Source organism: Diceros bicornis, chromosome 34 (genome assembly GCF_020826845.1).
Source record: "Diceros bicornis minor isolate mBicDic1 chromosome 34, mDicBic1.mat.cur, whole genome shotgun sequence".
NCBI lineage: Eukaryota > Metazoa > Chordata > Mammalia > Perissodactyla > Rhinocerotidae > Diceros > Diceros bicornis.
This window is the reverse complement of record NC_080773.1, coordinates 18,358,486-18,367,066: the sequence shown is the minus strand read 5'-3', so window position 1 is coordinate 18,367,066 and position 8,581 is coordinate 18,358,486. Positions and strand designations below refer to the sequence as shown.

Here is an 8,581-nt window from a genome sequence, read left to right as displayed (position 1 = left end):
ACAGCCTACAAAGCACAAATCCCCCCAGAATGAGGGGTTACAAGCCCGTAGCTCCCTCCTCTCTCAGATCCATAAGTCCAGGCCCCCAGCACCCTTCTTCCTCATCACCCAGCACTCATCATGGCCCCATCATGATTACCTAGGAGGAGTCTAGCCCAAGTGAGAGAGGGCGAGGGTGGAGGAATCCTGGCCAGGCTGGGTAGCCGGGATGCCTGGGGCTCAGCAGGGAGAACCAGCTAAGCAGAAATCAGAGCGGGAGGAGCTGTCTTCCGTGTCTCCCTTCAGTCAGCTCCACAACCTGGCCATGGAAGTCCCCAGAGCCATCCTGCTTGGCCTCCTTGGGGCTGCGCTCTGTCTAATGGGCACCCAGACGTCGGAGTCCAATGGTAAGAAGGGCTCGGGGGCCTAAACTCCAGGGTCTGAGGGAGGAGGGGCTGGGGGCCTGGACTCCCGGGTCTGAGGGAGGAGGAGCTGGGGGCCTGGACCCATGGGTCTTGGTGGGGAGGGGTGAGGACTGTGTCCTCATCATTTCTCTTCCCCTCCTGTTCTACCCTATCAGTCGGCATCTCTCTTCCTGCCACTCCAGCCTGTCTCATCCTCCCTTCCTGCACCCTCTTTCAAGGGTACTTGTGGGGAACGGTGGGGGCTCTTTCCAGAACTGGCAGGGAGCCATAACTTCATCCTCAGGCTCCCCTTTTCCCCAATTTGGGAAGGACTGGGACATACTCATATCAGGACTGAAGTGGCTACAAAGACAGGGAGTTAGCGAGGCGGGAAGGAGGCCCTGTCTGCACACACTGACCCTGTGTGTGCCTACTCATCCATGGAAGACAGTTTGATTTCTGTGTGTGTCCATGTGTCACCGTGTCCTGTGGGTCTCTGTGCTTGTGTGTGTTTCTCTGTACCAGGTTCCCATGCCTGGGTGTTTGAACAAATGCTCTATGGGTCTGTTTATCTCTGAGCTTCACTTTCTTTGTCAAAGAGATGTGGGTATAATTTCGCATATCTGGGTCTCTCTTTGTGTTTGTGCATCTGCATGATTGGTGGGCCTGCATTTATCTCTGTGTATATGCATTTGGGTATTTTAATGTCTGTCTGTCTCCCTGTGCATCTGTGTCACATGTCTCTATATGTCTTGTATCTGTCTATGATTTTATGTATTTTTTTTAATTTTTTTATTTTTTGCAGGGAAAGAGTCGCCCTGAGCTAACATCTGTTGCCAATTTTCCTCTTTTTTTTTGTCCCCCAAAGCCCCAGTGCATGGTTGTATATCCCAGTTGTAAGTCATTCTAGTTCTTCTATGTCAGTTGCCACCACAGCATGGCAACTGACAGACGGGTAGTGTGGTTCCATGACCGGGACATGAACCCGGGCCACCGAAGCAGTGAGCACCGAACTTTAATCACGAGGCTATCAGGGCTGGCTCTGTCTATGATTTTAAATTGTATGTTTTTGGGAGTCTCTTTTTCGTGTATCTCTAACTCTGCATAATTGTGGTTTCTTGTTTTATTTGTGTGTCTGTGATTCTTGGGTCTGTATTTGTCTCTCTCTGCGTATGACTTTCTGTGATACTGGGTCTCTCTGTGTATTTCTATTGTTTCTGTATCCACGCATTTTTCTGTTGGTGAGTATGATTTTGCACATGTGCGATGCTGTGCCTTGGTTTGGGAGGTTTCCATTGGAGGGTCTGGGTGGTACTTGTTTTTGTGTGAATCTAGAACTCTGCATGGATGCATTCGGGGTATTCTGCATATACGTGTGAGATTTGCACGAGCTTGTGTCAATTTTGTTATTCTGTGTTTATGTCAGTGTTTCAGTGTTTTGTGCATGTACTGCTGGGGCTGGTGTGTGTGTGCATTTGTAGTATGAGATTGCACATCTTGCTGCCTGTTCTGGAGTGTTTGTTTTCCATCAGTGGCCTTTAGTGCTACTGGACATCGTGAGTTTAGTTGGGACAGGGATGGGGAGGGCAAGAGTGAATCACTTCCTCCTTCATCAAAATCTTAGAGGGCTTCCTGGAAGAGGGTGGAGATCTGGAGCAGCCTGGGGGAAAAAAACTGGACGAGTAGGTGCAGAGAGGCCATGACTTTGCCATGAGGTAGACACACAGCCACGACCGGCTGCAGCATCAGCCCTGGTTCCCTCAAGGCAACAAGGCCTGTCTCCTCTCAGAGCAGAAGAGCCTGGCCGGTGTGGCTGTCATTTGCAGGGTGGAGCCCTAGTTCCTGAAACAGGCTCATCGCAGGCCTGCTCCTTTTATCCCACCCCTGCTCCTCTCACCCCACCCCTGCTCCCCTCCCCTCCCCAGTGTCCCAAGCCCTGCAATGCTACAGCTTTCAACACATCTACTTCGGGCCCTTTGACCTCAGTAGCGTGAAATTCCCCAACGTGTCCTGTCTCCATGGATGCTCTGAGGCGGTCATGTCCCTGGACACTGGTGAGGGGCAGGGAGCGGGAAAGGGGGCGGGGAGGTTAGGGAGGAAGGGTGGGGGAGGGGAGGAGCCAAGGGGTTAGAGGGGGAATTGGCTAGAAGAGGAGGGAAGGATAAGGAGAGAGATGGGGAGGTGGAGGAAGGGAAGAGAAGGGAGAGAAAGAAAGCGGGGGATGAGGGGTGGGAGGTGGGGGAGGAGGAGAGGATGGGGAGCAGGAAGAGGAGGCGGCAGAGGGGCAGAAGGGAGGAAGAGGGCAGGGAGAGAAGAGCAGGCAGAGGAAAGAGTTGGCGATGAGAGGAGGGGGGCGGGGGGGACGTGGAGTCCGGAAGGCAGAGAGCGAGGGGAGGGAAGGGCAGGAGGGTGAAGCCTGTGAGTGATGGGGAAGAGTGGAGGAGGAGGAGAGGAGGGAGAGAGGTGGAGAGGGGAGGAGGCTGAGAGGAGGCGGTGCACCAGGCCCCATCCCCTCCCGCCCGCAGGGTACCGCTCCTCGGTGACCCTGGTACAGAAGGGCTGCTGGACAGGCCCGTCCACGGGCCAGATGCAGTCCAGCGACCACGCGCTGCCGCCCGACTACTCGGTGGTGCGCGGCTGCGCGACCGACTTGTGCAACGCCGACCTCATGAACCATGACACCATCCCCAACCTGAGCCCAGGTGTGCCGGAGGGCGGGGCTGGGCGTGGGGCGGGACGGTGAGGGGCTGGGAGGGGCTCTCCCTGGGCTGACCCGGCCCGGGGGGACGGGGGATAAGGAGCGTGGCCTCCACTGGGCGCCTCCTCCTGGCGGCCAGGATTCCAGCCCCCACGTCGGGCTAGGCGGGCGCCCGGGTGCAGTGCCCCAGCCGCACAACCGTACCTGGGAACCATTACCTGAGTGTGCGTCTACGCTTTCTTGCCAGCGCCCAATCCGCCGACGCTCAGCGGCGTCGAGTGCTATGCCTGCGTGGGGATCCACCCGGCGGACTGCAGCCCGGAAAAGTCCAGACGAGTCCAGTGTCACCAGGACCAAAGCGTCTGCTTCCAGGGCAATGGCCAGATGACTGTCGGTGAGGGGCTGGGGCAAGGAGAGTGGAGGTAGGGCAGGCCTGACAGGGAGACATGGCCGTGGTCTGAGGGAGGAGGCATGGCCCCAGGCTAAGGAGGCAGCCCAGAAGTCCGTCTGAGGACCCAGCCGTGGCCCTGGCCTCTCAGGTGGACATTCAGGTGCAGCCGCCTCCCTCAGCTCTGACCCCTGCTCCCTGCCCCACCCCGCCCCCAGGCAATTTCTCAGTCCCCGTGTACATCAGAACCTGCCACCGGCCCTCCTGCACCATCATGGGCACCACCAGCCCCTGGACCAACATCGACCTCCAGGGCTCCTGCTGTGAGGGGAACCTCTGCAACCGGGACTCCGTGACCCAGCCCTTCGCCACCATGTCGGCCAGCGCCCCTCCCCTGGCACCCCAGGTCCCGGCCCTGCTCCTCATGGTTCCCCTACTGGTTGGCACTCTGGGAGGCGCCCTCCGGCTCTCCTCATAGGTGCCTCTCCAGCCTCTTCAGAGCGGATGCTGGGGGCAGGGGCCATGCACCCCCTTCTCACAGCTTCAGCCCCTGTGACGTGGTGCGCGCGCTCTCTCCCCCTACCACTACCTGCCCTTCCCTGGGCAGCAGGCCTGGGAGGAACTGGGCAAGATCCCCAGCCCCCCAGGGTGGGGAGAGACAGCCACATCCTGCCCCTCATGAAGAGAAATCCTGACAATAGGTATTACTTACTGAGCCCCCACTAGACCCCGGCACCCACGACCCGGTTTCCTGCACTCTCCCTCGGGAGCCTAGGACAGGCTCCAGCAGGGAGCTACGAAGATGTCTTTATTTGTATCATCATGAGAAGCTTGAGAGGCTGTATGTTCTAGAAGCTAGGAGCCCAGACTCTGGAGCCAGGCTGCATGGGTTCGAATCCCAGCTCTACCATTTAACCCGTGCGTGACCTTGGGCAAGTTACTTAACCTCTCTGTGCCTGTGTTTCCTCACCTGTGAGGCGGAGGCGAAAATAAAACCTACAATAATGACAAGACCGACTTCACAGTGGTTGTGGTTGGGATTTAATGAGATGAACGTGGAGTACCTGGGACACGACAGTCACCCAGCATAAGTGGGCTGCTGTCATAATCCCCACGTTACAGATGAGCAATGAGAGTTGGGGGCACTTGCCAGAGCTCATGTATCTAGTGAGGGAAGAGCCAGGGGTGTGGCTCCCACCCCCACCGCTAGGCAACGCCACCTCCCAAATACAGGTGTATTAATTAATTCGACAGAAACACACTTGAGGCAAAGCTGAGCCAGGCAACATTCTCCAACCTGTGGAGATGGGGGAAGACTTCCTGGAGGAAGTAAGCCTTAAGCAAATTCCTAAAGGATAAAGAGGTGATGGCAAAGAGAAGTAGGAGGAAGGGGATTGGGGGGTGGGGGGGGCACGGGACAGCCTGAACAAAGATCCGGAGGGAGGAAGGAACACAGGGTGTGCAGGACACTTACACGAGCACGTGAACTTCATCTTCTTGTGCACATGTTTACAAGGTCCTTTCACATCCTTTGTCCCACTTGATGCTCCCAAGGACCCTGTGAGGCAAGCAAGAAAGGGAGACATATCCCCATTGCGCAGACAAGTTGCCCACAGCACTGTGGGAGAGAGCGATTTTCAGAGTAAGTGGTAGAGCAAGCATGGATCCCCACATCTTCTAACTCTGCCTCAACAGGCAGCCTCGTGAGGAGGAGGGCAGGTCAGAAACGCTGCTACACTCCTGAGAGGCGAGAGGAGGAAGGGTCTAGACGTCTACACGTCCTGACATGGAAGGGAGCTGGATGTCATTGTTCAATCAACACCACACTTACTGATCACCAACCAGGTGCCACGCACTGTTCTGGTTGCGGGGCACGCAGCAGGGAACAAAACAGGCAGAATCCCATGTTCATGGAGCTGACCCGGCTGGTGGGGGGAGCAACTTTGGATTTTACTGCAAATGTGACTTAAAGCTGGGATGGTCAATCTGAGTGTCAGCTTGGCTAGGCTACAGTCCCAGTTATTCATTCAAACGCGAATCTCAGGGTTGCTGCAAAAGTTATTCTGTAGATGTGATTAAAGTCCATGAACAGTTGACTTTAAGTAAGGGAGGTTATCCTAGATCTTCAGGCTGGGCCTGATTCAATCAGTTGAAAGGCCTTAAGAGCAGAGCCGTGGCTTCCCTGAAAAAGAAATCCGCCTGTGGACAGCAGCTTCACCCCACAACCTAGAGTTCCTGCCTGCCCTTCCTGACAGCCCGCCCTATGGATTTCCAACTTGCCTGGCAAGCCTCTGCAATCACTTAAGCCAATTCCTTGCAATAAATCTCTTAATATATATTTCCTACTAGTTCTGTTGTTCTAGTTGATGCCAGACTGATACAGAATCCATGGAGGATCTATAGCAGGGAGCTGCCATGATTATATACATATGTGTACATGTACGTGTGTGTATATATATGTATATATGTGTGTGTATATATATACACACATATGTGTATATATAATACTATATAATATTATATTTTAGGTATATTATGTAGTATATAATATAATATATGATTATATACATATGTTATAACCTTTTCATTGAGATACAAAATATATACAGTTAAATGCATAAAGTGCAATTTTTCTTATGTATACACCTGAGTAACCTCCACCCAGACCAAGATACAGAACATTTTCAGCCCCTGTCCCCAAAGCCTCCCTCAGAGCCCCTCACAGGCACTTTCCCATCTTGGAGGAAGCCATTGCTCTGACTAAATAGGCAAAAATATTTTGCCTATTTTTGACCTTCATATAAGTGGAGTCCCTCAGCATGTCCTCTTGTGTCCATGCTTTACATTTTAAAAGGATCCTTGTGGCAAGAATGGAAGCTGAGACCTGTGAGGCAGCTACTGCACCAGTCCTAGCGAGTGACGATGGGGTGGGCACCGAGAAAGTGTGAGGGTTGGATGAGGGATAGATTTTGTTGGTAGAGCTGACAGGACTCGTTGATATATGGGTTGAGAGGTGTGAGGGAAAGAAAAGACAAGACGACTCCGAGGTTTTAGCCTGAGGAACGGGGTGAATGGTGATGCCATTTACCAAATAGAGGGACAGACGGAAGGGAGTGAGAATCAACAGTTGGGTGTTGGACGTGTTGAGTTTGATTCAGTTCAAACTAAGAGCACTTCAGTTTGCACAGGGCCCTTCATCAGGGCACAGAACTTATGGGTATATCTCCCCAAAAGAAATTAGTTTACATGTTTCCTCCAAAAGACATGTCCTGGAATGTTTCTAGCAGGACAGTTCATAATAGCCACAAGCTGGAAGCAACCCAAATACTTATCAATAGTAGAATGGCCTATTCACATAGAGAAGTACTATACAGCACAGGAATGAACCATCCGCATCTCCACGCAATAGCATGGATGAATCTCACAGGCATAACGTTGAGCAAAAGGATAAAGACACACAAGAGACCATTCCGTACGATTCCATTTATATAAAGTCTAAAAGTAGGCAAAACTAATGTATGCAATTAGAAGTCAAGATAGTGATTATCCTTGGGGTTAGTGACCAGAAAAGAAGACAAGGGGGACCCTAGGGGTCTGGTCCTTGTAGTTCTTGATCTGAGAACTCATTGAACTGTTTGCTTATGATTTGTGTTCTTTCTATATGTACATATTTTCAATAAAAGGTTTAACATTTTTTTAAAAAGCTTTCTTGGTGCAGAAGTGGCATATGAAACCTACCCCTTTCTTAAATTTATCTGTTTGGTTACAACTAATAAGCAAAGGAGTAAAGACTTCAGTTAACCATCTTATCACATGAACTCTTGCATGTTAGGTAATGTGTTAAAAGAAAAGGATTGACTGAATGGATAGATCCAGAAAATATAGCCTCTATTCTGTTGATTGGTTGTGAATTATCCAAATGATGGTTACTATTTTTATTATCTACATTCTGACTGAATGGACTTAAATTTGCATATCATTCATTTTGCCTATCCCTTCTATTTGTCATCTTGACCTGCGGTCATCTCTTTGGATGTTTAGCCATTTCTTACTACTCATTCAACAGCTAATTATTGCTGTCTCCTAACTGCAGTGCACAAGAAATATCTGGTTTTGATGGGAGGGGAAAAGCAATGGAGAAGTAGGATGGATGCTATTGACAAAATTTTGATTTACAAACATCAGGACCACTGACACCAAGAATCCTTATATAAAATAACAAAGGGAAAGAAGAGGAAAGATTAACAAATTGGTAGGTGGATAGGTAGATACATGAAAAGATAAAAAGGAAGGAAGGAAGGAAAGAAAGAAGGAAGGAGGGAAGGAAGGAAAAAAAACAAATGAAGAAGAAAATATGCATCTCTACTACAGATCATATTTCTGTGATGGTCAAGGCCATAGTTGATATGTTTAATTTCCTTCTTCCATTGCTCATTCCATGTTTCCTTTGCCCTCAGCTGGCTGGTGTTCTTTTCTAGTGAGGTGACCCAAACCCTCCTTCCTGAAAGGTCTAAATCCTTAGTGGTCCTGCCTTTGTTGTTGTTGTTGTTGTTGCTTTTACTATTGGACATGGAAGCTCTAGAAGTGTTCCAGATAATGCCTTGGGTTCTAGACACGGCCTTCCTTGGCCCCGCTGTGCAGCAGGAACTCAGTTTCCCCTTGGTAATTGAGATCAGTCACCCCAGCACGTAGAGTAAGCCTCTTCTTTGCCTGTTGGTTCAGTGGCGGGAGGAGACCAGAATGGCCAGGAGGCTGTCCCACCTCCCAATTCACTGGAACTACTGCTGGGTCCTCTAGTGGGAGCATTCGTTCCTCGGGAACCAAGACCTCCAAGCCAGCAGAGCTCAAAGCCATGGGGAGGGGAAGCAAAAATTCTGCAAGTGGGTATGAGGTGTGATAGTGAGGGCAGCCCTGCCACCCCCCAATACCCAGACCCCTCTATTCAGACTAGGGGGGAGACAGCACTCAAAGATGCATAGCCACATCCTATAAGACAGAGACCCAGCCTTGCAGGTGTTGACTCCCAGCTGGCAACAATAACTGAGTCATTCCATTGTTGTGTCAGGTGAGCTTCTTCTAGGAGATGGGGTATGAGGTAAGACCAGGGAAACC

At 51.2% G+C, this 8,581-nt stretch overlaps 1 protein-coding gene across 1 annotated transcript; it reads left to right on the top strand.

Moving 5' to 3' along the window:
• Nucleotides 1-304: 304 nt before the first annotated feature.
• Nucleotides 305-4,812, top strand: LYPD5 (LY6/PLAUR domain containing 5). Its single transcript, XM_058530979.1, has 5 exons — nucleotides 305-386; nucleotides 2,309-2,437; nucleotides 2,909-3,085; nucleotides 3,329-3,475; nucleotides 3,688-4,812. Exons 1-5 carry the CDS (start codon nucleotides 305-307, stop codon nucleotides 3,945-3,947), a joined length of 795 nt encoding a protein of 264 aa, XP_058386962.1. The 3' UTR covers nucleotides 3,948-4,812.
• The last annotated feature ends 3,769 nt before the right edge of the window (nucleotides 4,813-8,581 follow it).